Here is a 23042-nt window from a genome sequence, read left to right on the forward strand (position 1 = left end):
GTTGCCCAAACCTATAATTCAAAAGACCTAAGAACTAGAGCACACTAACATGAAGGAGCTTGGTAGGTAACCACACTAACAAAGCCATTTCCTTAGAGAGATCACACTAACATGCAAAGGCTAGCCCGATTGAAGCAAACTACCAAGAGTGAAGCCTAGTCTCAAACAAACAAGCAAAGAACAAGAGCTGAAAAAATAACTAAATAAATTGCTTGAAAGTAAATGAGAATGGACAAGACGGATTTTTCCCCGTGGTATCGAGGAGTTGACGCTCCCCCCTAGTCCACGTTGGAGCACCCACAAAGGGTATCGCTCCCTTGCATCACGAAGAGCAAGAATCCACTAGGAATACCCTTTCTCCATCTCCGAAACGGCGGGTTTCAAACCGTGTACAACTTCTGCTTCTTGGGGCTCCCACAAATGCCAAGAGCTCACCAAGATGCCTCCGATCACCAAGACCGGCTAGGTGTCATCAAACACCAAGAGTAACAGGCTCTAAACCCTCACTTGACCATCACTCAGTTGGCCCTAAGGTTCTAGCACACTTGCACTCTTGAAATGGATTGATTTCTTGTTGAATTGCTTGATCTTGATGTGTGGATGTGTTCACTCAGCTCATGGGGTGGCCTCTGATGTCCAAGGGTTCAAAAGGCAGTGAAGAGACCCGAGGCACCCCCTTAAATAGGCTAGAGATCACCAAGTGGCCGTTGCCCACTTTCTAGAAAAAGTTGCCCAATTCGGATAATCCGACATGACAGGTTCGGATCATCCGATCCAACTGATGGTTATCCAGTTTAGCCGTTATAGTTTAAAACTTGCTGATGTAATCATTCCGACATGTTCATCCGACATGTACTTGATCAACCTTCGGATCATCCGACCTCATTTGAATTTTGAATTCTAGAACCAACGGGATGATCATTTGCCACTGTGAATTACTCCGACGCCCTGAATCAAAACACGTCGGATAATCCGAGCCTGAAGCATGAAATCCAACCTGAAAACAAGCTCTCTGGTACAATATCTGAGCATTTGTCCGACGTGATCATTCCAACCGTCGGATAATCCGATCTTGAAGACATTTTTTTCCATCCAGAAAACATGCTCTCTGAGTAATGCTACTACTCATAATCCGACTTGCTTTTCTTTGGGTTCGGATAATCCGAGTCCTTTAAAGTGTTTATTCGACCCACTTGTTCGGATAATCCGACCCTACTGATTTTTTTGCTGTTTCTGTTTTCTCACTTGAAGTTGAGTTGAGCGTCGGTTCTTTCTATTTTTCTGAGTTCCTTGGCATGTCTTGAGCTGGTCTTGAGCAAGTGTGCATGAAATCTAAAGCCAACTCTTGAATGGTCAAGCTACTAGCTTTGTACCCCCTTAATAGTTCGGCCATGAACTAAAAACTATAAAAATCTAAACTAAATCAAGTGTTCTTCATCTCCTTGTGACACTTGAGTCTAGAAAGTTCCTTGGCCTTGTGAATTTGAGTCCATGACTTTGAATGTTGATTTTAGGGGTCTCCATTCATTTGCGACTTTAACGGTTTAAACAATGATCGCTACAAAACACACGTTAATCACAAACGTCGTCACTAATCACCGAAACTTACCGTGTAGCATCTACGGGCCTAGATGCTTTCACACTTTGTGCATCAATTGTCTTCCAAATATTCCTAATATTATTAAAATATTGACTTGTGCAAACATATATTCGACACCGTTGAAAATGAAAAGTATCTGATATTGACTCCAAAGACAAAAAGAAGAGAACCATAATCAGTAATGTTTGCCCTTTGGCTTATAGCTCAATGCAAAACTTACTTCAGAAAAGACAACCACAGTAGTTCAATAGTCATAGTAGTATGGTTCTCCTATCAATCAGCAATAATTGATATTGTGGTTGCAGAAACAAAGAACTGGAAGTCCTTCTTGCTCTTCCCTGACAGAACACACAACCCATGCTCCAGAAATACTTACTATATACTCTGGCAAAGATCTGAAAAGCTCCAGCAGCTTAAATTATCTATAGTTCTGATCTCATCTTGGAACTGACTGTTCAACAGAATATCTCATTCCTCAAGACAGAACGAGCTACTGAATTCAAATATACTTAAAAACATGCCAAAGCTGTAATGTGTTGCCGTTGGCCTTTCTGAATTTTGAGGCTTACTAGCAGTAAACTTTCAGTAGGAAATTCAGTGGACCTGCAAAATTTTCAGAAGGAAGTTTGTTTGATTACATCTGTAAACAATCCGTATCTTGACAGCTTCGAGTTTGGCCATCGGCAACAAGGAACATGCACCATTACATGGAAGACAGAGTAACACATATTCACCAGTTTGCTTAGAGCTCGTGCAAGCTCTGAACTGAATAAACTTGCGTGAGCTCTTGGATCAGGCACCACAGTCAGAAGCCATTCATCATCGAGCTGACAAAACACATGCGCACGCACACATGCTGCTGCACGAATTAAGCCGCCGCGCGCGCACCAAGTCACGCACGGACTCCCATGCCCTATCTTATTAGTATTACCGGCTTGATTTGTTCGCGTTTGTTTACCTCCAAAAGACAGCTAAGAGGCTAATGATGCTTGGGGTTTCAGGATTAGTCAATGATTGAGGGCCTGCAAGAGTAGGGGTAGAACATTGGTGGTTTGCAGACTAGGATGTTTTTTTGTTCATTTATGGCTCATAATTGGGGGTTAGGGTGGTGGTTAGGGCATACTCCCTCCGTATTGGTAAAAGAAGTCGTTTTGGACATGTTTTGGGTCAAACATTGGGAATATAAATCATCAATAACTTTTAAATTGTTGAGTTTGCAAATGTGAAAATTATATGAATAGATTTGTCTTAAAAATACTTTCATAAAAGTATACATATCTCACTTTTCTATAAATATTTTTATAATGATAAGGGTCAAAGTTATGTTTTGAAGACTGTGTCGTTGTCCTAAACGATTTCTTTTACCAGCACAGAGGGAGTACTGTTTTTGTTTGTAGTTTTTTTTTTTCTCGCGCTGGGAAAGGGGTGTAGAATTTATTTTTGTCCTGAATTGCCCTTCACATGTGCCTTTAAGTTAGCTTTCGGAGGAACATGTTTTCCCTAATCAACTCATTCATGGTTTAGGAAAAGGCTTAATTCGCCGAAAGTTGATGAGATATTTAACTCTTTTTTGCGGGTAATATTATATACTCTTTTAGTTGCTTTGGTTTTCATTTGTTGCACTTCTTAAATTTGACTGCATAACGTTTCCTTATCACGCGTATTTCAGGTAGTCAAAAGTAGGTTCTTCTCACTCTTTTTTTTTGCGAAAATAGTCAAAAGTATAATTCTGGTGTCATCCTTCAGCCTTGTACCGTTGTATGGCCACATGGTTCGTCACCATCTTAGGTTTTCATTTCCTTTGAAAATCAGGTTATTCACTTTAGTTATAATTTTTCCTCAGTATTTATGTGGGTTCTTGAATCTCAATCAATATTACTAGAGTTTAGTAAAACCTAATCTAAAGAACTAAGAGGAAGCAAGCAAAATAATCTAAGCAGCTTTCTCATATAAATAATCATCAGCATACAGTGATCCCTGCAAAAATAATCTAAAAAATATAAATAATGATATTTTTGTCTTATTACATGGGAACGGTAGTTTTTCTCATATAAAAATAAAATAATTTTTTAGTGTTTTAAAATAAATAAATCCAAGCAGCTTTCCCTTCTTCTATTTTTTAGAGGGAAAAGACCAAAAGAAGCCCATACTTAGCCAATCGAAAGGGACTCGACTGGATGGTTGCTCAGCCCAACTTCTAAATCCCATTTCCTCTAGGCGAAGCCCAAGCAAGTGAGCATGTATGTTAAGAACTACCCTAAATTTTGACCCAAAAGATTTTAGCACTTACAAATTTTGGCCCAACAATTCCACCCAAGCCCAAATCATCTTAGGGCGTGTTTAGATCCCTGCCGTGTAAACACAAAAAATTTTTACGACGGAATCTTGCTAATTTGAAGTACTAAATAAAATTTATTTATAAATTTTTTTACACAGATGTGTTGTAAATCGCGAGACAAATCTAATAATGCTAATTAATCTATGATTAATCAATAATTAGCGGATGGTTACTTTAGCATCACTGTTGCAAATTATGGATTAAGTAGGATTTACAGCCCATCTATACAAAAAATTTTATTAGATAGACTTCATTTAGTACTTCAAATTAGCAAGATTCCTTCACAAAATTTTACATTTTTGCGTTTTTGCATTTACGGGCGGGAACGGCCTAATCAACCTGTGTGTGCGCCCAGGCCCTGACAGGTGACAGCTTGTGCCTCCACCACTCCTCCACCACTCCCTACCCCCTGCGCGACTGCGCCTCCGCGTGGGGCTGCGCCGCCACCGGGCGCTCGCGCCTCCGCCGGCCCGCGGCCCCGCCCCACGCCGCGTCGTCGCCTGCCTGTCGATCCGACGGACCCTTCCTGGGAGCTGGCCTGCTCAGGGTGGGCTCGCGCCTCCTGCCGGCGCCCCGCGCGGGCGCGCCCTGACCCCGGCCGCTCGGTGCAGCTCCGCAGCCCGCATCCGGCAGGCACCGGCCAGCGCCCACCGCCTCCCGCCCGGCCACCCCGACGCGTGTGGGTACTGCACACGCACCGCGAGCTGCAGGGGGCGCGGGCACCAGCCGCAGCAAGCCACCAGCCATTCCAGGTTCCGGCATCTACCATCCACAATTCTCCGCCCAATTGCAATCCGCTTTCTGGTGTTTACTGCTTTCTCTCTCAATATGCCCATCTCAATCTCATTTCTGAGTTCAGACATCAAGTGATTAATTGAACAATTCGTGGATCCATTTGTATTGCTGCCGTGTGTTATCACGATATTTAGCCGTGAAGAATGGAAACATTGTTGAATTAAGCGTATTATGGGACCTTTGTAGCCATACTATTGTAAATTATATTATTATGTGTCATATTATTATCGAATCGGTATTAGAATATATTAAAATATTTCTTTAAAAAGAATATATTAAAATATATTATACTGTGCTTTAAAACTTTTGGATAGGACTACCCTAATCTCAAATCCTGGGTCCGCCACTGCCAGTGATGAGCATCCGACAGTTATGTCCGCCTATTTCCTTCATTTCCCTTGCCTTCCCTTCCCATCTTGCTGTGCAAAATCGAAACCCAAAACCCTGATATATGCTATTTGTATTTGGATCTGACCATGCTTTTACCTGCTAATTTTGAATTCTTTTTGCATAATTTATCGGGTGTACATGCCCTATACTTGGTTCGCCCCAGCAGAAGGTGAAAGCTCCTCATCAGCCCTGTTGGAAGTTGTGAGAACTAGCGAAGAGATCAATGGGATGCCCATTGAGTTGTTGAATGCATGACCTAAGAATTAATGTGTTCATGTGTACTCCCTCTGTCCCACGAAAAGGGTAATTCTGCATTTGGAAAAAATCTCACAAAGAGTGCAATTCTATAGATTGGATCTCAATTACCTGCCTAATTAAGTCGTCAGATTTGAATTGCATACCAAAACTAACCGCATGTGGCAAACAAATAAGGGCATGAGAGTCTTTTCACGCCACCACTATCTGTTTGAAAAAATCTAGAATTGCACTCTTCATGGGACGGAGGGAGTAGATGTTTCTGTTCTGAAATCAGGCGTAGTAAGTTTGTATCAACTGTTTTCTAGGATGTGACAAAACTGTCGTGCTGAATGTAATCACGGTGGGGGGGGGGGGTGTTGTCGTGCTCTATATCGTGATGACATTATTGATGTTCGTAGGCTACCAAAACCAGTTACCGAGTGTCATGTAGAAACTAGAGATCAGGCTAGAAGGGAGTCTTTTGACTTTGCTATGGGTTTCCAATTTATATAGTGGAGACATGCTTTGGCCTGGAGATATAATTTTCACCAACTTACAATTTCTGGTTAATGTCGATTTCTTGTACCAACACTGGTTTATTTATTGGTGCATGATTGGTATGCAGCAGTTTTTCTGGATGTACTGGGACCATGGATCAAGAACAAAAAAGAGAAGCACCTTGTGGCCTCTATACTTACAAGCATCATTGTAGCATGGGAGTTGATGTCCATGAGGTCTTTGTTAAGAAGAGCAGACTGCGGATTGTCCTTTCATACATTGGCATTGTGTTCCTTCTTGTGAATGTCAGCCAACCATTGCTGGCCAAGGTATAATTCTCTTGGAAGTGTTGATGGGGAAAATGATGTGATACTTTAAGAAGAATCTTGTTATAATTCCTTGGTTGCTGATCTTAGGTTTAGTTCATTTAATTATGGAAAGAGCTGGAACCACTGAATTTCACATGTTTATATAGAACAGTTACAAAATTTACTGTTTCACATAGTTCTTGGTATGAAAATAAACTTATGAGAGTCTTAGTCATGTTGCCCATCCTTGGTTCACATGTGATGGAAGATATCATATTTTTGTTTAACTTTATGTACCAGTATATATAGTGGAAATCGACATGCTTGAACATCGCAGGAGAGTCTATCCCTTGGATCAGTTTGGAATATTACCTTTGCAGTTCTTGTTGCCAAATGTTTGCAATACAAACCTGTGAAGAAAGGTAAATCCTTCATCATAGATGTTTTTTGTTAGTAATAAATAAGTTTAGTTAATTTAGCTGTTAGATTGCTGCATACTTCAAAATTCAGAGTTGGATATCCATTCTTCCTTTCCTCTATTTTGCATGAAATTGAAGAATTTATTTTTTGTTGGCTTTTCCCGTTTCTTTGTGTGCAGAGTCTGTAGTGATTATGCCAGCTTTCGGGGTTCAGCTAGAGATCCATTTTTGGAGGTATATATCATCCTGATCTGAAATAATAGATATCTGTTTATTCCCTTACCGTTTGTCCTAAACTCCTAATCTCCATCTCATTGTGTATATCCACTGTCCTCGATAATTGGATAATGGTAGTTTATTGTACTTTAGTAAACTATAGCTGTATAGCATGCCATGTCTTAAATAGTTCATGCAGAGGGACCACTTTCTCTGTTGAATATATTAACCACCAATCATCCAAGTCAGCTGTTGCAATGAAATCTCTTCTGGAAGTCACTGCTAGTCTGCTACCCAGCATCGTAGCAGATCAAGGGTCTCGTTCATCAGCAACTCTGTGCTGAGTGCTGCATAAGCACTTTTCAGTGTTCATATTACAAGGGGCAGTTTCATCTGATTTTGCCCAGAACGGTGTCAAGAGAGATGGCAACGATCCATTCTCTTTTATACAGTGGCAGCTCTAGATCACTGATCACACATGATAATTTATAAATGATATGCATCGAGTTGCTATAACATGCTGTAGACTCAACTTTCTTTTAGGAGCATGCTGTAGCAATACTGTGTGTCTAAGCTAGCTTATGGGCAAAACTGAACTTTTTTATGAGCAATGGGATGCATAAACTGGAATTCTGTGTATGACTGGCTCTAGACATCAATTATTCATTAAATATTTTCTGAAGTATGGTTGTGCTATGTCTGACAATTGCTAGATGTTCACCATAGCTTTAACAAGATTGGAGTACTCTACTGATCATTATGTGTTTATAACTAAACTAATATACAGGCATACAGCATATAAGTAGATAATTAGATTTTCTCAACTATGCAGTTCCTCACTTTACCTTAGAGAGTGCTAGATTTATGATTATTTCTTCTAGCTTAGAAAACATATATGCTACTTGAAGCTTTGGTTCAGTTGTTCGATTCATTCATATTAAGAATTAAAAATTGTGATTCTTAGTGGAAGAGTTGATCGTCGTTTTGTGCCCATTGGCAAGATTCTGAAGCCACTGATAAATGAGTGCGTGACACCGGTGACCTGTTATTGGAGCTTGGCACTTCTTTTGCGTGATGAAGAGGAACTCCTGCTAGTTTTCCAGGTAAAACTTGTTCTCACATGTTAGTTCATTGAAAGCTAATTCAGAAATCTAATAGCAAGCTTAATCATGCAGAAATCTCATCCCCCTGTCAAAATCTTGGTTCCAGTATGGAAGGCTCTCTGCACATGGACAAACTCTAAATGCCCGAGTCCCTCTAGAGCTGATAACCCGAGCTGTTCAGAAACATGAGCGATCTGGGGCTTAAGTGTAGATATATGTATGCTCCAAAGAAGCATCTGCAGTTGATATACATTAGATTGAGATTATTGGAACTGTTGATGATGTCATAGGACTCACCGGTGCTAGCGGCACTGATTGCTAGAAGGAAATGTTTACCTGGTGGTTTCAGCTGAAGTGTATACCGCTTAACGCTAACCATTCATATTCCATACTAGTACTGATCTGAATAGTACTGAATAGCATTCACTTTCTGATGTAATTTTCGGTCCACGGGTCTGAAATATGTGATGCCAACTATAAGCAGTTCAAATGAACTCTGTCATGTGTGGGAAGATCAGAAGATGCAAGGTTTTGTTAAACAATCTCAATTTTCTCCTGTACCACATAAATGAAAAGATACTAGTATATGAAAAATGAATGTGCACAGACATGCATGTGAGGTGTCTGTTCCATGCAGAGATCCAAATGCAGTCAAACGCACCGCATACTGTTGAGTAGTATTGGAGTATCATATGGCATATGCACGTGCTCTCACTCCGATTCCCAACCCTTCCAGATGAGTTGTTAGTTGATACATGCTGTTGAATGAGGTGAGCTTGACTCTCTTTTTTTTTTTAAAAAAAAAGAGAGGAACTTTTATCTATGAACTCTTTATATCTGGGCACTCAAAATGGCAACGGAGGAGCGAACTCTTTATGTTTGGGTATATGAATTCTATTGTTTGCCCTAGCAATGTTGAGCCTGAGTCTGTTTAAGCTTCAATCTGGAACTGGAAGCCTGAGTTGTTTGCCCTATATAGCAACGTAAAGACTTATTCAAGTATTTTCAAAAGGTCTACAGATTAAAAAAAAGCAAAAATACATTCAAGAAGCGCAGCCAGCTAGCATTCGGTGTTAACCTCTACAATACGTGCTACCTCAACCAAAATAAGGAACATTCTCGTTCGTGACGGAGCTGTAGTCCGTTGAGCTCGACGCGGCGGCGGCGTACACCACCGATGACGACGACGACGAGGCCGCCGCCAAAGTTGCCGTTCTTGTCCCTACCGGCCTGCCGGCGTGCAGCCCCCGGCTGGCCGCAAGGAGCTGGGAGGCGTGCGACGAGGGGAGCACGGTGGCCACCGGCGACGCGGCGGCGGCGGCGGCAGGGCGGTACCTGTGCCTGACGATCTCGGCCCTGACGGTGGCGAGCTCGGCCTCCAGCGCTTGCACCTGCTGCTGCAGGGTGAGGATGGCGCCCATGCAGCCGTAGACGGGGTCCCGGAGCCGCAGGTTCGCTTCGTACACGAGGCTGTTCGCCGTGTCGGCGCGCTGGCTCTCGTGCACCTCCTGCAGCAGCAGATGAAAAAGGTCGCCATTGTCACTTGTCAGTCAGCTCAAGCTCAGCACGCGGCAGTGCAGTAGTGTCATTATTATCCGGTAATTCTGTAGTGATGCATGATTATTCATAAACTGATAAGGATTGTTATTGAATAGATGGCATGCATGGCTAGATGATCCGAGATCTAATTGTGTCAGTCGCTGACGAAGTATGAATATGCCATTGCACGTTTTCAGAAGGACATATATATAGCGCAACTTTAGAGTTCTCTTTGCAAATGGAAAATCTTTTGTATCTTCAACAATTGTGTCTTCAGCTAGCATAAAAAGATAACAGTACAATGGGAAGATGTTCAAAATCACTACTCTAGAGTCTAGACTTATCTTTGAAACTTCAAAATTGTACATTTGACCGTTGACGTAAAGTACAAGGAGTTGAAGATAAAGGAAGAAAGAAAGCTTCTGGTGATCCAGCTCAAATTCCTAAAAGATAGGTAAGGAGAGCTTAAGGCTCTCTGAGGCCCTGAGCGTGAAAGAGGTCTGATTTGAAGATTCGAGATTTCAAATTTGTAATTGTCAAGAACTACGACTTCAAAAAATATGATCTCTTGACTCCTCAGGGCTAGATATAGATCCAGTCCTATCGATCGAAATAAGCTACTAAATCAGTTTCGTATAAGATTAACTCGAAGAAATCAGTTCCCAAACTGGTTTCAACCAAGAGGCAGGCCATGGCGGATATCGTCGAAGGCCTTACCAGGAGCATCTTGGAGACGTTGCTGGCACCGAAGACCTTGTGCACGGCGGCGAACTTGTGTGGCTCCAGGGGCGAGAAGTAGGGCGAGAAGGGGCACTCCTGCGCGCACCGTCGCCGGAGCAGCTTGCACGCCGCGCATGGCGTGACCGTGTTCAGCGCCGAACCTGGCCCGGCTCCTGCAGCTGCCGTCGCCCCCGCCCCCGCCGGTAGGCTGCAGCTCCTCCGTGCCGCCGTCATCCGGTCCGCCGCCGCTGACTCCCTCTTGAACTTCTTCCCTAGCTCATGGTCTGGCCATTCGCTGATGAACACAGCATGAAATCGTAAGTGTATAGGGTCCTAATAATAACTTGATTGTGACGCTGGAATATGTTTGATCAGGTGATAATGATCTAGGTCGACGATACATATATAGTTTTTGTTTCCTGGATGGAGTAGATTTTTGGGGGGGAAATTTGCCTGGGATGGATCATAATAACAATATACCTTGCGGTGGACATGAAGAAGCTAGGAGACAGGGATGGGACTGAGGTGCTTTGGAAAAGGTGGCTTCTAGGTTTTCTGTGCTTGTGCCGGCCGCTTGAGAGGGAGTGTGTGTGTGTGATTGTGTGAGACAAAGACAGACGCTTAAGGGGAAACTAGTAAATGCGTCGGTGTTGTCAAAAGATTGTACGTACTGCAAGATATGTAGGTGTTCTTGCGCCATTTGGAAGCTAGCCTGAGCGGTGTTGACTCCGGGTATAGTTTATCATGAGGTTTACATTGTAGATGTATGCGTATGGAATGATGGAATCTTCTGATATTTATTAACTATCTATTGTCTTTTTAATCTTATTAGCTTGATCTTTGTGTTTGTTGTCGTATCCTAAAACCACAACACTTTATTAAAAACACCAATAAATGTTTAGCACTAGCAAGCTAAAGCAAAATTTCATAAACCATATTTTGTAACTATTGACTAAGAAACATTCCATACCAGTGAAAGATAGATGGAATATTACTATAATGCATAATTTGCTAGACTATACTTAGATTTGGCAAACTTGATTAATATTCCTTTTTTTTCTTTACATGTGCTTTTTCCTAGAAGTTTATATAAGAAATCACAGCTTGGCACAACAACAATGCAAGCTAACCCCCTTTATTTGATTGGATTTGGAAATAAGGTAAAGCTTAGGTGATCACACTAACGAAGTGGATAAGGATAACACTCTAAAATGAAGATTGATGGGGACAAGTTTGGTGTATAAACTACACATTAAATTATTCTAGCTATCAATAATGGAAATTTGCATTGCATTGTATAGTTATCCACTACTAATGCCCCACAACTCCACAAGTTTGTATTATGCACTTTGAGTATTCTAAGAAAAGTTTGTTCCGTTTTGTCCACAGTCCACACATATTTTGACATATTTAATGTACTACAAAGAATGCATGCACTTCTTAAAAACATACCTTTGTGCACCGCGGTTAAGAAATAGATGATACTTAATTGAACTTCTGAAATTTCAACACTATTAAAATTTCTAAAAGGTTTTCAGGAAAAAAATCCTTATGTAGTTCTGCTCTTAGTAGGGTGTTCTATCTCCTTCTCGATCAGTCTGGTTGTTTAGCACATCCCGGTATGGTTATATGCATAAAATTGACTATTTCTTCTGGTAAAGATATATTATCATTGATCAATATAGTTATTAATATGTTCCCAACAAATATATTTATCAATAGCACTAAAGTACTTTTGATGTGCAGCATAAGTCAAAGTTTTGAAAGTTCGATAACTACTTGTGTTCGAAATGGAGATAATATAGCTTTGTTACAGAAAGTAATAAATACGTAAAAAGAAGTTTGGCATATGGACAATCAATATATAAAGATTTGCATGTAGGAGTATATTACTAGAGGCATTGTTAATTATTTTCCAAGGAACAAGTCCCTAAATACTCTGCCCAATATCGGGCGCATCTTTAGGGTTTTTAAGGTGGTCCATTATGTATGGAAGAATAAGAAAGTCTTCCTCTTGATAACTAGGTCTACATGTGTTTTTATTCTGTTTTCCTTGTTTGCTTAGCATTAGCTGTAGATGGCATATTGGCATGCACCTGCACATCTAAGATCCCATCTAGAAGAAAATAATTTATATCACCTGAACCCTGAGTAATCATCTTAAATATAGATATAGGCTCAACGTGTCAGTGATGTACTTATCTATATAGCTGCCAGCAAATTATGAACTTGACACTGCCATTTCCAATGCCCAACTCCATGCCATTAATAACATTATAACAGACATACATGGAGCATATCAACACACATTGTTTTTCTTCTTGATAACATGCAATATCTTAGCTAGGAAAGAAAGTCTACTTGGGGACAACCCTAAGAGCAAGGCTTATGAATTTCGCCGACTACCGGCTGCAACGCACGCTGGGGCCCGCTAGATTCCATGCACACCAGTGCGTTGGGCCAATAGCAGCGGGAGCAGCTTCTTTCAGCCAGCTGAAGCGGGTGCTTGGCCAGACGCCTTCTCTCTCTTCCACGGGTGATTTAGTCGGTTCCCAGCCGCCCGTAATACTTGCTCTAAAGAGAATCAGTGAGTCACTATGTATGATGACCTACCAACATTACCCTAGCACGCACTAGGCACATTGGCCATTAATGCACCAGATTCCTTTATAACGTTACGTTACTTTTATGCAGTGAGCAGCAGTCTGCACCGATCCATAACCTATGTGTTGCCTTTTAAGGCCAAGGTCAACTCATCCAAACCAATTGATCAAACCTTGAATAGTTGCAGTATATATATTCTCTCCGTGTTGGTAAAGGAAGTCGTTTTGAGTTTGTCTGAAGCCAAACATTTTAAACTGTGACTATAAATAATTTTTTTTAGGTTGAGTTTGAAAATATGAAAGCAAAGTAAATAGATTCATCTTGAAATATAGTTTCATAAAAGTATATATTGACTATATTTTATAATTTTTTATAGCAAATATATAGTGATCAAAATTATTTTTGAAGACCGTGTCGATGTCCTAAACGACTTCTTTTACCAACCTGGAGGGAGTATATGTGAATGTTGTTATTTTAGGTAATTGTGTATATACAAATTACAATAAGTTCACTTACACGTATATACAAATTACAATACATATATACAATACTCGACAGTCGACAGTTGTATAGACAACTCATAATAAGATCTTTTTCAGTTCATTCAGCATCTATTGCTGCTAATGAAGTGCCTAAGTGGCAACTACATTTCTTCTTTAGTTTGATATTTAGATATTGTGAGTAGTGTGTATGTACTCCCTCTATCCTAGCTAGTGTAACCTGTATAGCTTTTGTTTTTATCTCTTTTCCCTTTTGTTATAAATTATAATCCCTTTTCCCTTGAGCTGAACGTGGCACACAGCATGAACTCTGAAGAGGAGAGAGGCCGGGTGGCCTTCTCAGTGACATTGCAAGTGAAGTGCGTGGCTTGCAAGGAGATGCACCGCTTGCACGCCGAACCTTGTTTGACCCGCACATCGTGCCGACAACGTCTATGCCCTGTTCTTTGACCACACACTTGTCCGCCATTCTGTAACTAACTAAAGAAGGCACTAGACTAATCGTGCCTCGGAACGCGTGCGCGCGGTTTACCTGAACATTCAGCAAGGCAAACCGTTGATCTGCATGCTTGTTTGGTAATTAAACACGATTGCAAATTGCAATGGACAACTCAACATTGGTGAAGCGTCTCGCCGTCTCCTGCTATTTCAGTTGGAAAAAACATTGACAAAGCGAAGCTGGGCAGGAGTGCTAAATGGCAAAAGATCAGAACCCAGTTATCGCTACTTCATTTTCAGTGGGCTTAGTGCTTTTTTAAGGAGTTGTCTATACAACTGTCGAGTGTTTTCAAAAGGACTGTGGGCACTGGATTTTTTTGGGCCATTGGATTGAGATTTTTTTTGGGCCATTGTGGATAGTCTGTTATTTTCATTCTTCCTAAAAGAATACATTGTAGCAGTACTCTCTAAAAAAAGTAAGTTGTGCTTTTCATAGGTGGATATTTTAGCAGTTCAGCTATCCAAAAGAGAAGGTGAGTTGCTTCAGCGAAAAAACAGAGTGGATATTTTAGCAGCCACGTTGAAACTGGTGAGTTCAATTTTCTAGTTTCGTAGGCAGTAACTCTGCACCTGCACGCTATTAATTGTTGTTAAATGTGATCATCATGATACTAATTGGTTATGAAAATTTATTTTAGTATCATGGGACATTCAGTGCTTATTGTTGTTTTACCATTTGCCTATATAGAAGTACCATTTTGCTCTTTCTTTTCAAGCACTGCTCTTTTTTCTGTCTTGCTCTTAGGCTTCTGAAGATGCCAAGAGAATTGTTGAGTAATAAAGAGCTAATGCTCGAATGGCGCAGAGGTTCATCAGTATACATACTTCAGCAAAGAGATGTGAGTTCACCGGTGAGCCGACTGCACGAACAGAGTCTGCAGCAGGCTGCCGGTGCCGGAGGAGGCGAAGCATGTACCAGCCGGTGGGCGGCGGCGGCGGCAAACATCTGAGCATGACAAGTTGACGCCGATGATCCCCCAAACGCCACTCACCAGTCTGTTTGCAAGACCCTCAGGCTGCCTCTGCCTCCGGGCGAGTACGAAGAGCTCCAAAGCTCGCCACGAGAAGCCAGTCAGACAGGCTGCAGATTTGAACGACCCACAGCCACAGGTCGCGCCGCGGTGGCGCTCTCGACGGCGGGCAAGCTAGCGAGCGGCCCTCCGCTCTCTCTGATCCGCCGGAGCCGGCGGAGCACCACGCCACGCCACGGCCTCCGGATTCCGGCGCCCGAGTGCCCGACTCTGACTCTGACGAGGCAGAGCGCGCCCGCTCGGCCTTCCTCTGCGATTCAGTCAATCGTGGCCGCGCACATCGCATCCGACGGCTCCTAGGCACCGAAAGGGCGGACGGTATTTGAAACACCGTCCACCCGGTTGGGATTGCCAGAACGCCGTCTCCGGTGCGCGCCGCGGCTCGGCGGCGCTTCGCCGACTTCCGGCCACCCAAGCTTGCACCGGCACGCCTTTCGCCTCCAGCTTTGCGCCAGTAGCTCTGCTGCAACTGCAAACTACCCAAGACACCAATGCATCTGCAGCCATGCATGTCCATGTGACCATGTCACCATGTGTGCCGGCCGCCGTCGGCTTGGAGCGCCATCTCGTACTGCACCAGGCTCCGTGCTCCCACAGGGGGTGGATGAATCGATGCTGCTAGCAGGGGCGGAGGCGCGGAGCATGTCAGATCAGACATGGGCTGATTTCGACAGATGTTAGTGACCATTTGAAGACTTGCAAATCATTTCCCCACTCTCTCTGTCCATCAGAATCCCGGCCGAAAGTGATGCCTTGTGGGCTGGAATTCTCTCTGATGGAGACAGAGAGTTCAAAGCAGCAGTGATGATTGTATCAATGGTATAGAGCAGTCAGTTCAAATGATTTCAGGATTGTCGATTTATTGTTATGTAATAATGTGTTGCACTGTTGCTGCAATGCTGAATTTTTTGAATCTCGACCAAATAATGTGATACTTATTGTCTCACAGCAGAATTTTTATTTCCTACTGCTACTGCTAGTCTGAAACTTTCTCAACTTGCCATTTAGTCTTTCAATTTCTGTATATTCAGATTCGAAGTTCCACAATAGCAAGACAAGTATCCACGTAGTCTTTTTTTTTTCATGATTCGACGTGCTGCTTTGTAATGAGCTAGTTCCTGAAGTACAAAAGGTCCAAAGCTTTTCTTAACCGGATAGATCGATGCTGCCATTTTGCAAGTCCTCTGAAATAAAGGACACTGCTGTCCCTGTCATCCATCCAAGCCAACTATCCAAGCAACTGCTTCTTCCTCGGTTCCTGAACAGAACATGGCGTATTTTCAGATCATATGCGACCCAAAGCAAAAATGTTGCAGAGTTTGTGAGCCAGCAAAAGGCCAGGTACAAATCAAGGACAGGCAACAGGTAACATGCTCCCTGATTCTTGGGACTACGATGAGATCAGACAGCTCCATGCCTCCATGCATGTCTCCAACTCCAACTCTGCAGCCGTACTCATCATCGGCATCCAAGCTACCACTAGGACACTCACTTATCGTCTACCTAGCTGCCGAGCTTTTTTTTTAGTAGGCTAGCTGCCGAGCTTAGCTACCCACCACACCGCTTCACCAACAACACGTGCACCGACGAAACGCATGCCCCGTATCTGATCTCGCGCGCCCAGTGCTGCTCGGCTAGCTGCCAGCCGTGCTCATCAGGCGCCGTACATGCCTACATGGTTTAGTGACTAAACTTTAGTATTTGATGATCCCTGTTGATTAGACAAAAAGCTTCTCTTAACCGGCCGGACAGGTGTTGCCACCAGTAGCCAGATCCTCTGAAACTAAGGATACTGTCCTCTCCTGTCCCAGTTGGATAGATCCATGCATCCAATCAACTCCTCCTTCTTCCCCGGTTCCTCAACACAACATGGAGTAGTTTCGTTTTAAATTGTGATTCTGAAGCTAGAAACATGGCAATTGGCAGGGGATGATGGGAGTAGCTTGTACTTTTGCAAATTGGGCACCGACGCTAGATGCATATCCGGCCGACACATGGTTTTGGGGTTGGGACCCCGCCGGACCGGCCGGCTACGTGGCAGGACGCGCGCAGAGAAAGAAGGCGCCATGATAGCATGTGTCGCCGGCGTTGCTCCTAGTCAAGGAGTAGGTTTGGTAACCATGCATGATCCATGGTATCCCACTCCAGTCCATCATGATTCACAGCGCGCGTTCAGTTACCTTTCTTCGTTCCTTCCCCCACCCCACATGGCTCCCTCCCAGCTCTCTCCTTTCCAGGTCTCATGGCACCATGCTCCCTCTGCAGGTACACACGCACCGGCTCCCCGACCCGGCTAGCCGGAGGAGCAGAAGCTGCTGAGAAGAAGAAAAAAATTCCAGAAGCTTCCAAAGGTGGCGATGGCATGCGTGCATCATGTGGCTGCAGCACCGCGCGTGTGTAGTAGTACCGCCTGCTGAGTCATGCCTGAATGTCATCTACTCATGTTGGAACAGTGTACAGCAACGGAGAGCTGTGCATTCTAAATTTCAGATTGATTGATAGCAGGCACATGTATTGGTCGCGTAGAAGAATTTGCAGGTCAGTTGTTCAGTATTGGAAGTTTCATAAAAAAAATTCGAGTAATAAAGGACTATGAGGTGAACAAATTGTTGCATTATTATCTGATTTGACACTGGAATATTTTTTTTGAAGAACTATTTGACACTGGGATAATGTGCATCGATCTTCAGAGGAAAAAGAAACGAGTCTCCTCAAGATGGGCTTCCACCTAACAACTACACGGAAGGTTGTGGTTTAAAGATCCTTCTTTTCAGACAGCACGCACAGCCTCTCAGTTCCTGCTCCATAGACTGCTCACCCCAATCCTTGTGAAATATGAACCGCATTTTTCAGAAAAGTTTTTTCACAGCGTAAGCTTTGACCTAACCACTAGATGGAACATGGAAGGTTGCGGTTTAAAGAACCTTCTGATGGAAATCTGCAGAAATCACAAATCAGTGTCACGACAAAGCTTTCCTGGTTGTCTTCACGGTTTCGCATCAGAATGGAAAATCAACACCCTGCAGTTCTGATGTCGGATTACTGTTTCCTTTGTCGCACTGTGGACGAAAAGACCAACGATTCCTCGGCTCCTCGCTCTGCCGATCCTTTGCAAAAGGAATTTGTCGTCGCGACTGTAACATCAGGGGACAGGGATAAAATGGGCACAGTGCACCGACATCTCTGTCACCTTCTTCTCTCTTTCCAAACCAATGCGTGCTGATTGCGTGGTGGTAGTTGATGTTATTATAGTTTCCATGCTTCTGTTGTCACTGGTCAGTTAGAAACGCAGGTCCAAATGATTTTTTTAGAAAAAAAAATGTGAATATTTCTACCGAAACCTAAATTTTTTTTGTGAATTTCAGCAAGTAACACATGCGTGCCTTAATGTCTGATCTGAAACTGTAAGTTTAAGTTTCCGCTGCACAGCAATTAGCCTGCACACAAACCACCGAAAACAGGTTGTGGGATGGGTAGCTTTCATGCTGTTCACAAGGACTACGTGCGAAAAGCAAGCAAGATTCTTTTCTTCTTCCCTGCAAAAGATGCAAGAATTGTTTGGTTGGATCTAAATGATATGGCACTCATTCAGATAGTAGCTGGAGATCAACTTTTATCGTTTTTTGGCTTGAGCATTCGCGTAGAAAACAATCTTGCAGCTACAAGGTGCCAATCTGAACTTTATCGATTTGGCATTACACATTGGTTAGCATACACCCATCAGTTGCTGACCCATGTCTTTGCAATAATCTCTCCTATTGTTTTATTCTGAACTGTTATTTCCTAATCCTAACATTGTCCTGCAAAAAAATCCGAAAGACCGGCCACAGTGTTGTATAACGGATTTTGAGTATGCCCTGTGCAGTACAAACTAAAGTAACATGCACTGGTATGCTGCCTCAGTCAGTTTCTCATTCAGACTACCTGTCAAGTTTCCTGTGCAGATCTCTTTTGCTATGATCTGTAATCACTATTAGAACAGAAAAGCAAGGATTAGGTTTGGAGCCACACTAATTAATGCTTAATAGTCAGAACTAGGATCATGCAACACACCTAACCCCTTTGACAGGGTCATAGGAAGATGCTGGCCATGATGTTCTTCTCTACAGTCTAGACACTATATATGGACAAGTCCTTATACCCATGGCTAATCTTACTATTACTAATTGAAAGCTTCTTTTAAAGCCTTCACGTGAAGCCACCTAGAATCCTAGATGGATACTCTAAAAATATAGAGAAATTCTAGAAGTTCTCACAAAAATCAGAAACATCCGGCATCAATCCGATAACTCTAATTATAATAGTCATTGGATCTGTTATCTTTTCCCATTATGAAAATAGACTAAAATAACACCCTAAATATGTATCTAAGTTACTCACCTCCGTCATTATAAAAAATCTAAAGTAACCCCTAATCTTCGTGTAAATTACACACCTATGCTATTATAAAAATAATACAAATAACTGCCTATAGTTGCAGATAGATTATCCAACTATGTCATTATTAAAAGTTAAAGTAATCCTTAAATCCGAATCTTTAACAAAATATTAAATTGCACCAATATAGAATTATACATTACTATTTCTATTATTATTAATATATTATTTATGTTATTATTTATATAAAAAATCTACCCACGATATGTGCGACCATGTATTCATATATGATGGAAGAGATAAAACTACCAATTCACAAACAAATGTTTCAATTAAATATATATCGAACATACATGGAGGAGTGATGCAAAATGAAATCTATATCAACTAAATAATAATAAATACTTAATTTAAGTATGTGTTAGAATATTTGGTAGATGAAAGAGGGTGTTAGATAGATAATTACAATTATTAGCTATAAGCCTTATTTTTATATAATTCTAATTAGCCCGTGCGGGAGCACAGGTTGAGAGGTTAGTACTACTAATCATTCTACAGCAATCCCTAACTGCAATGACCTACATGATGTCTGTCCTCAATCAGAAGGATAATCAAATTATGATTTGAAGGGTATCTACAACGTTGCGTATCACATAAGGCAGCACTGATCTGTCTTAGTAAGCTCTAAATGTGCAATTCCTAGCACATCAATCAACCGTCATATATGTGCATCAATCTATGAAATTCCACCTAATTTTTGTGCACTAGCACATCAGTCTCGAGTGACCACTTTAATCAGCAAAAAAAAAGCTCAATTTATGCAGCACTGCCTACACCTGATTACTCCAGTGTTGGTTACAAATCAAGAACATGATGCTTGCTTGCAACCGATTAAACCTAGTCATTTACCTAAAACAGCATTGGCAGCCAGCTGAATTCATCTTCCCCGAAACATATCCCCACACGGAGCGAGTGAAACATGGGTCCATCACTCCACCTGTATACTGTATTTTTTTTCATCAGCACTTGATGAGCTGAGGTGGTCCTGCAAGTGCAATAACTCCAGTGTCTTCTTCCCTGCTGTGAGTGCTTCAACTACCTGGTGCCCCTCATATGGGGCAAGCCAAGCCTATGCATCAATGGCCAATGGGCAATGGCCATCCATGGCAATGTGCTGCAGCAGCAGGGATGGAGCCCCCAGTCAGACTGGTAGCTGGCTAGCCAGTGGCCCTGATGCCCTTGCCTTTACTGATCACCTCATTCTGGGCAGGAAGTTTGGCAAAGAGCACCTATCCCTTCTCCCCAAGGGATGAACAAGGCAATGTGGGAATTCAGTTCTGCAAGATGATTGAATTGCTAGTACATTAGTAGTACATCTTGTAACTGAACTCATGTCCTATGATTCTCAGCACATAAGGAATGAGTGGTGAAAAAATTTTATGATAATATCAGGCGAGTCATTTCTTTTTTGCGGGTATCAAGTGAGTCATTTTGATAAGGGGTCATTCCAGTGTCATCGGACAGTGACTGCATGGATAAACTTGAGGAATGTTGAGTACTCTATCCTGTTTGTGATGAGTGAATTGTCAACCGTGCAGTGTGATTGTGCGCTTGGTCTTTGGTTTGCAGGTACACGGGCGTCAAGTGTCGACGGGGAGCTACCGTGGAGGTGCTGTGGCCGATGGACCGTGCGGTGGACGACGGTGAAGGGCAGCCGGGACCGGAGCTCGGACCAGGCGGCAGCTGTGGCGTCCACTCCTGGATCGAGAGCGCAAGCGGCGACGGAAGGCGGGTTTCTTGGTTTGCGCCACAAAACCAAGGAGGCGGACGGCGCTTGAAGACGCCAAGTCGTGGAGGCACGGGCGTCGGTCTCGGGACTGACGGAGGCGACAGGCGTCGACGGCGTCTAGGGCCTCGCTGCGGGTGAGGAGGTGACGGGCGTCGGGCGGCGTCTAGGGCCGTCAGAAGGCCGAGGCGGGAATGGCGTCTAGGGTCACGGCGTGGAGGCGGGAATCTTCCCGCGCGTGAGGTTTTGACGGTTTTCTCAAAACCGGCCACCTAACCGGGTTTCGCGGATCCTCCAAAACCGCGGACTGGATCTTCATCAAAACGGCGGCATCGCGGAGAAGACTTCGTTTCGAAGAAAGAACCTCGGCCGTCGGATGAGATCGTGTACATGGGGTGCTGCAGGCCAACCGGTCTGACCGGTCCCTGGCACCGGTCTGACCGGTCTAACCAACCGGTCTGACCAGTCCAGCATACCGGTCTGACTGATCCCGCGGGTATAAATACCCCTTCACTTGTGTTAGGTCAAGTGCGGCTTTTGTATTATGTCCGTGAATTCTCTGTTTCCCCAGGCCGCCGCCCCTGTGTTCCTCTCTCCCTGTTCATCTCTTTAGGATAGATTTGAATGTTGTTTGTGTGAGAACTCTTGTGGATTTGATTGGGAAATGAGGCCCTAACCTCCTCGTGCCCTCTGGGCGGTTTGAATCAATCCATCTCCTCGTTTTGTGCCTTGTTTGATGAAATTTCGATTTCGTTTTTGGTGCACTTGATTGCGAGGAGTCCACGAGTTCTTTTCTGTGATTCCCGTGCTTCTAACCCTGTCCTAACCCATCTGGAATCACTGGCGTGTTTGAATTCGATTTCTTGAATTCGAATTCGTTGATCTTTAGGACGAGATCTTTTGGGGATATGTTCACGGGGTAGGGGCGAAGCTATCCCCCAAGTTTCATCTATTTTTGTGGTCGTTTGGTTGAGATTCATCGTTTGAATCCAAGTGTTCGGGGGGTTTTCTGGGTGCCACCGGTCAGACCGGTAGGCAAGACCGGTCAGACCGGTCTGCTGGATTTTGAACAGACTTGACCGGTCAAACCGGTCCAGTGCACCGGTCAGACCGGTCCAGGCAGATCAGTTCTGCTGTTTTTCCGATTTGCTTCCGATTTGCTTCGTGGTTTCGCTCGCTCGTTCGAGGCCTTTTGTGTTGGGTTAGCTTTTCAATAGCTATTCCAAACTTTGGCCAGAACGCTTGAGGGCTTGGGTGATTTTCGGGATATAGGCCGACGATTTGAATTTCGGAAGAAATTTTGATCGACTTCCATTCGCCCCTCTCTAGTCGCCGGCTTCGGTCCTTCAAAACTTGAATCTGATGAAGGTCAAATGGATGAAGTTTATCCATTACTTAAACCATAACTGTCTAGATAGACACTAGATGCAGCAACTTTCATGCATCCATGATATGCAGATATAATAAATTATGTTGAAATTCATTGTCCACAATCCACATCATCCACATCACCCCAAGGCCTGAACAAGAGTACATGATGGTTTCTTCTCTTTTTCTGAGTTGAAAATTTCAAAAGAACATCACAACTTAACCACCATTGTCTTCTTCTTGGTAGCACCATCCAGGTTTCTTGGACTGGGTAAACAAGATTTTGATCCTTTTATTTTTCTGCTAGCTAGAAGAGATGATTAAACAAGGTTCGAGCCAGTCAGTAATTAATGGTGATCAATCAAGAGTCAAGGACAACGTCCTAGGGTGCAAATCCATGCGTGGCCTCTCAAGAATATCACACTGTGTGCAACCCTTAAAATATTTCATCCAAGTTCAGAACTCCATGTTACTAAATATTAGTATATTGCATTTCAAATTGGTGCAAGTTGGAGAAAAACAATTGTAAGCAGTTTTATGACAGAGATATGAATCATGAATCATGAGGGGGGCAAGATAGGGGTTCAACCCCTAGATTTGTGCTTAATCTTCTCTTAAGCTTCATTAATGGCTGACTCCATTGGGTCCCATAAACTATCTACAACTACTAGCTAATAAGAAATTACTACTTAGGACAAGCTAGCTGGGATGATCC

At 43.0% G+C, this 23042-nt stretch overlaps 2 protein-coding genes across 5 annotated transcripts; one reads left to right on the forward strand and one right to left on the reverse strand.

Annotated features, from left to right (window-relative positions):
* The first annotated feature begins 4316 nt into the window (after nt 1-4316).
* LOC120664244 lies at nt 4317-8452 on the forward strand. Of its 4 annotated transcripts, none has more exons than XM_039943365.1 (6): nt 4317-4690; nt 5986-6187; nt 6504-6588; nt 6765-6819; nt 7766-7904; nt 7977-8452. In XM_039943365.1, the coding sequence occupies exons 2-6, from the start codon at nt 6011-6013 to the stop codon at nt 8091-8093; spliced, it is 573 nt and encodes a 190-aa protein (XP_039799299.1). In that variant the 5' UTR covers nt 4317-4690; nt 5986-6010; the 3' UTR covers nt 8094-8452. The 4 variants fall into 4 exon arrangements, with proteins under 4 accessions (XP_039799299.1, XP_039799298.1, XP_039799296.1 ...); XM_039943364.1 differs by having other exon boundaries at nt 5989-6187; XM_039943362.1 differs by lacking the exon at nt 4317-4690 and adding an exon at nt 5290-5426.
* Nucleotides 8453-8785: 333 nt separating this feature from the next.
* Nucleotides 8786-10783, reverse strand: LOC120667351 (LOB domain-containing protein 15-like). The gene is made up of 3 exons (XM_039947446.1): nt 10644-10783; nt 10161-10458; nt 8786-9412 (listed from the first exon to the last, which is right to left on the reverse strand). Exons 1-3 carry the CDS (start codon nt 10655-10657, stop codon nt 9002-9004), a joined length of 723 nt encoding a protein of 240 aa, XP_039803380.1. The 5' UTR covers nt 10658-10783; the 3' UTR covers nt 8786-9001.
* Nucleotides 10784-23042: the final 12259 nt, after the last annotated feature.

Source organism: Panicum virgatum, chromosome 3N (genome assembly GCF_016808335.1).
Source record: "Panicum virgatum strain AP13 chromosome 3N, P.virgatum_v5, whole genome shotgun sequence".
Taxonomy (NCBI): Eukaryota; Viridiplantae; Streptophyta; class Magnoliopsida; order Poales; family Poaceae; genus Panicum; species Panicum virgatum.